Genomic DNA, 6,000 nt, shown 5'->3' with positions numbered 1-6,000 from the left:
GGAAGCCTAGTCAAATATGTGTTTTTTTAGGTTCATGGTACAGAAGGGTCAAATTACCACCAGGGTCATTAAACTACCCCTGGAAATGTCCAAAACGCCAACGAAAGACTTGTCAAATATGTGTTTTTTAGGTTCATGGTACAGAAGGGTCAAACTACCACCAGGGTCATCGAACTACCCCTGGAAATGCCCACAACGCCCACGGAAGCCTTGTCAAATAGGTTATCTTTGGCGCTGAAATGTTTACGAACACGACCCTAATAAAACCCACACCTTCGCCCTCTCAGAATACCTTGTCAACCACTAGTAGGAGTTGACACCTGTGACGTCACGCTGCGCTAGCCAATCACGACGCGAGGCCCTCCAGCTCCAGCCAATGAGAGGAGGGTTCCCGCGTGACGTCAGGGGTCCGGGATGTAATATAAAGGCGGGCGCGGCGCTTGAGGTCTCCACTACGAGGCTCAGTGAGTTTGTGTTCGCAGTGCTCCGACAGACGCCGCCCAGAAGGTAAGTGACAGCTTCCCCTCTCTCTCTTTCTCTCCCCGTCTCTGTCTCTGTCTCTGTCTGTCTTTCTCTGTTTATGTCCGTCTCTGTCTCTGTCTCTGTCCGTCTCTGTCTCTGTCCGTCTCTGTCTCTGTCTCTGTCTGTCTCTGTCTCTGTCTGTCTCTGTCTGTCTCTTTCTCTGTCTCTGTCTGTCTCTTTCTCTGTTTCTGTTTGTCTCTTTGTCTGTCTTTCTCTGTCTGTCTTTCTCTGTCTGTCTCTTTCTCTATCTCTCTCTGTCTCTGTCTATCTGTATCTTTCTCTGTTTCTGTCTGTCCTTTCTCTGTCTGTCTCTTTCTCTGTCTGTCTCTCTCTGTCTCTATGTTTCTGTCTGTCCTTTCTCTGTCTCTTTATCTGTTTCTGTCTGTCTGTCTTTTTCTCTGTTTCTGCCTGTCTGTCTCTTTCTCTGTTTCTGTGTCTGTCTCTCTCAGTTTCTGTCTGTCTCTCTCAGTTTCTGTCTGTCTCTTTCTCTCTCTCTCTCTCTGTCTCTGTCTGTCTCTTTCTCTGTTTCTGTCTGTCCTTTCTCTGTCTCTGTCCGTCTCTTTCTTTGTTTCTGCCTGTCTCTCTGTTTCTGTCTGTCTCTTTCTCTATCTCTGTCTGTCTCTTTCTCTGTTTCTGTCTCTGTCTCTTTTTGTCTGTCTCTCTCTGGCTCTATCTATCTATCAGTATCTCTCCCCCTACCTCTACCTCTATATATTTATCTATTAGGTTATTTCTATCAACGATATATATCTTTATCTATCTATATACTTTTATCCATATATCTATAAATGTCTCTCTCTATATATCCATCTATGTCTCTTTATCTATCTACATATCTCTATACCTGACTTTCACACACACAAGGTTGTCAGAGTGGAGTGTCAAATCTAACATACACACATACTTCACTACCAACCTCGCCCTTTCTTCACTGGGTCAAATTGGTTAAAGGCTGAGACGCGGGGAGGTTAGTGCGTTGTGCCTAGTGTTAAGAGTTACACGTGGTCAGCCTGGCTCCATATTCTCCGCGTCCATATTCTTAAACGCATCGGCCTCCCATTGCGACTACGTATATCCCATAGCCAAAGAGAAGATTAACTGGGTTTTCATAGGGAGTGCTTTTCCCGTTCATGACGCAGGGGTCGTATAAAACTATCACCAGCATCGCAAAAAAGTCAATGAAAAGTCCAATAGCTTCTACGAGAGGCTTTTCAGCTCTCATTACGACTATATCCCGCAGCCACAGAGAAGATTAACCGGATTTTCATGGGTGCTTTATCCCGTTCAAGATGCAGAAGTCGTGTAAAACTATCACCAGCATCGCAAAACAGTCCCTGAAAAGTCCGACAACTTCGACGAGTCTTTTCAAATAGCGTTCTCATACTTGTAGTCCGTCCCAACGAGTTTTATAAGCCGTGTTCCCAAATGTGTCAAAACCTCATTGTTTGTTTCTCTATTATCAAACTCTTAAACATGTTGGGAATTCTTTTTTCACTACCGCCAAAATCTTATGTATATCGACACCTCAACTTTTTCTCGACTACCAAAATCGTCAACGTATCGCGACTCATTTCTTTTCCCCAATATCAAAGTCTTAAACGTATCGTCACTCATTTCTTTTCTCCAATATCAAAGTTTTAAACGTATCACAGGCAAGTGTTTTACAGTGGTGCCTCTTGCTTGGCTCTTGCTGCCCCCCGAAACTCATCTTTGCGCCAAATAATAGTTTTGCTACGTCCGGGTTGATGGTGGTCATCAGTACAGCCAAGCTCTGAGTACAGCATGCGGGTAGTCGCAGGCCACTCGGCGATTACTGAACAGCTCGTAGCGACGGGCGGGACTTGAACCTGGGTCTTCCAGGACACCGAGCCTGAACGCTGACCACTCAGCCACCGCCTGCCCATCATGCATTGGTATTTTTGTGTGCCGCTCATGCCCTCAGCCTCCCTCAGCGCTCTGCCTTAACTTGTGTTCAGGCCTAAGAGCTAGATAGGGCTAGTGAGCCTTATCAGCGTGTAAGGTGTCTGATCAAGAGCTGAGATTTGTATTTTCGAGTACCGTTACCTTGTTTGTCATCCTAGGAGGTTCATCCAAGGTGTGAGGCAAAATTAAAATGTATATAAAAATGCCCGCTATGCACTGCTCCCGAAAAGAAGGCAGGAGGAGGAGAAGCAAAATAGAAGGGTCAAATTCTGTCTATGAGGTTGAGGTGTCTTGATACTTTCCTCTTGATAGCGTTCAAGTCGAAGGCAGGAGGAAATACAGACGAGGGAAGGCTGTTCAAGAGTACCAGGGAAAAGGATGAAAGAATAAGTGTGCTGGTCAACTCTTGCACTAGGAACTTAAGTATCAGAGGGATGAGCTAGAGTAGAGTGTCTTGTGCAGCGTGGCCGCGGGAGGGGTGAAGCATGTAGTTAACAAGTAAACCTGTAAAGAACATTCAAATTAACCCTAACGTCTGATCTTTTAAACGTCATATTAGTCTTCACCAACACTGTGGCTGATTTATCTTTTTTGATCCGTTTTTCAAGTCGTGGTGAGTTGATTTTGTAGATTTTTTTATATAAGTTTTTACGACTGAGTTCGCAATACGTCGACTTAAGTTTTAAAATCCAACCCTTCTAACTAACTATGTCTCAATATGGAATTAAAACGCCAGACTAGTCACTTAATAAATACTGGTACCACGCTTAAAAGATCTGGCGGAGGGCTGCTGTGAGGGCATAGCGTGAACACTGAAATACACGGAACAAAATAGGCAAGGCTTTAAAAAATACCACAAGGGAAAGAAGGAGTGACAAACTGACGAAACGCTAAATAACTGAACGTGTGTAGCGGCAAAGACTCGCTCCCAAACGCTATCAAACACCACAAGGGAAAGGAGAACTAAAAGCTGAATAGTTAAACGTGTGTAGCGGCAAAGACTCGCTCCCAAACCCCACCAAACACCACGAGGGAAAGGAGAACTAAAAGCTGAATAGAACGTGTGAGGCGGTAAAGACTCACTCACAACCTCTATCAAACACCACGAGGGAAAGAACGTAGAAAAGTTGAATAGTTAAAGGTGTGTAGCGGCAAAGACTCGCTCCCAAACCCCACCAAACACCACGAGGGAAAGAACGAAGAAAAGCTGAATAGTAAACGTGTGTAGCGGCAAAGACTCGCTCCCAAACCTCACCAAACACCACGAGGGAAAGGAGAACTAAAAGCTGAATAGTTAAACGTGTGTAGCGGTAAAGACTCACTCACAAACTCTACCCAACACCACGAGGGAAAGAAAGAAGAAAAGTTGAATAGTTAAACGTGTGTAGCGGCAAAGACTCACTCACAAACTCCACCGAACACCACGAGGGAAAGAACGAAGAAAAGTTGAATAGTTGAACGTGTGTAGCGGCAAAGACTCGCTCCCAAACTCCACCGAACACCACGAGGGAAAGAACGAAGAAAAGTTGAATAGTTAAACGTGTGTAGCGGCAAAGACTCACTCACAAACTCCACCAAACACCACGAGGGAAAGAACGAAGAAAAGTTGAATAGTTAAACGTGTGTAGCGGCAAAGACTCGCTCCCAAACTCCACCGAACACCACGAGGGAAAGGAGAACGAAAAGCTGAATAGTTAAACGTGCGTAGCGATAAAGACTCGCTCACAAACCCCAACGAACACAGCAAGGGAAAGGAGAACATTCAAACGGCAAAGATTCACTCCGCCAGTCCCTCCCTCCGCCGGTCGCTCCGTCCTTCACGCCCCGCCGCCTCCCGTGACATCCCCGGCGCGTGCTGACAGCCTCCAGATGAACGCTCTCGACCTGCGCTTGCCGCGGAACAATGGGCTTCACCACGCTCTGAGGCTCCTGTTCACTCGATCATTCTTGTGTCCCTTGTTTCCTGTTGAGCTTGTTGATATTATTTCAGTGAGACAACTTACTGAAGAACAATCACGGGGCACAATGGTTTGAACTGTTTTCTAACGATAACTCTTTGCCGACCGAGACAGTGTGTTGTGTGTGTGTGTGTGTGTGTGTGTGTTGCGTGGAGCCGAGAGTAGTAAAGTTTGGGCATATGCTTTAACTACGCGTGGCCTCAGTGCTCATCTCCCTCTCATTAACCCTCGAGCCTGTGGTAAGTAAGAGCCCTCTACCCCGGGACACATAGCCAGGGTGACATCCGGGTTACCACAGCTTACCTTCCCCAGGTGGGCCCAGGTACCCTCTCCCTGACTACCTCTTCCCTTATTTTTCCCTCCTCTCACCTTTCCATCTCGTCTTACAGGTGTCGTATCACGCTCACTTCAACTAGACACTCTAATCTCACTCTCACAGGAAGATTAAGGCGCTAGAGGGGAGATAAAGCGAGAAAGTAGGGTTTAAAATATGCTACTCGTCTATCGACCGGCGCGAAAGGGAGGATGAGAACCGTCAAGACAGAGATGCTCAAAACTAGGGAGCAAAATATCTTCAGCCTCGTGTTTTACTTGCAGAAGAACAAACATTTTCATCAGTGTGATACATTAAAAGCTGTCCAGTTTCCCAATGCAAGATTTCAAGAATACTGAAAGCTGTCCTGTTTCGTAATGCAAAATCTAAACAAAACTCAAGGCTGTCCAGTTTCGTAATGCAAAATCTAAACAATACTCAAAGTTCAACAATACTAAAAGCTGTCCAGTTTCGTAATGCAAGATTTAAACAATACTCAAAGCTGTCCAGTTTCGTAATGCAAGATCTAAACATTACGTACTAAAAGCTGTCCAGTTTCGTAATGCAAGATCTAAACATTACGTACTAAAAGCTGTCCAGTTTCGTAATGCAAGATCTAAACATTACGTACTAAAAGCTGTCCAGTTTCGTAATGCAAGATCTAAACAATACTCAAAGCTGTCCAGTTTCGTAATGCAAGATCTAAACAGTACTAAAAGCCGTCCAGTTTCGTAATGCAAGATCTAAATAACGCTAAAAGCTGATCAATTTCGTAAAAGGTAAAGGTAAAGCTGGGTGCATACGTTAGTACAGCTGCGCAGAATTTCGTAATGCAAGATTTAACCCCTTGACTGTGGACTTCCTACCAGAAGACCTCACCAAGCTACAGGAATGGAACAAAAAGTGTCTGCTAAAATTCAATGAAGAAAAATGTAAAGTCATGCACCTTGGGAGGGGATATCCAGCACACCAATATCACATGGGAAACACTCCACTATCCACCACAGAGACAGAAAAAGACCTGAGAGTATATGTAACCAGGATACCAGTGAAAGCCAAATCCGTGACAATCGCAGCGGAGGGAGGTAAGCAATACTAAAGGCAGTCCATATTTGTAATGCAAGATCTAAACCGTATTTTCACTCTTTCATGGCTTTAGCGGGTAGACTTCTGAAACGCTTCCCTTCTGTGTTTCCTTTCTCCTTTCCTTTCCACTCTCAGACTCTTTCGGCTCACAACTATTTCCAAAGGTCATAATCCTAATAGCTGTCCAGTTTCGTAATG

General features: G+C 45.0%; 1 protein-coding gene across 1 annotated transcript in view; it reads left to right on the top strand.

Moving 5' to 3' along the window:
* The first annotated feature begins 361 nt into the window (after window positions 1-361).
* The window catches only part of LOC127002022 (uncharacterized), a 30,782-nt gene continuing 25,143 nt past the window's right edge, over window positions 362-6,000 (top strand). Inside the window, exon 1 of the mRNA XM_050867342.1 lies at window positions 362-507. Within this exon, the coding sequence (XP_050723299.1) occupies window positions 377-507 (131 nt within the window). The 5' untranslated portion in view covers window positions 362-376. The remainder of the gene's footprint in view (window positions 508-6,000) is intronic.

The sequence above is a fragment of the Eriocheir sinensis genome, chromosome 22 (genome assembly GCF_024679095.1).
Source record: "Eriocheir sinensis breed Jianghai 21 chromosome 22, ASM2467909v1, whole genome shotgun sequence".
In the NCBI taxonomy this organism is placed as follows: Eukaryota; Metazoa; Arthropoda; class Malacostraca; order Decapoda; family Varunidae; genus Eriocheir; species Eriocheir sinensis.
This window is presented reverse-complemented; position numbering and strand designations above follow the sequence as displayed.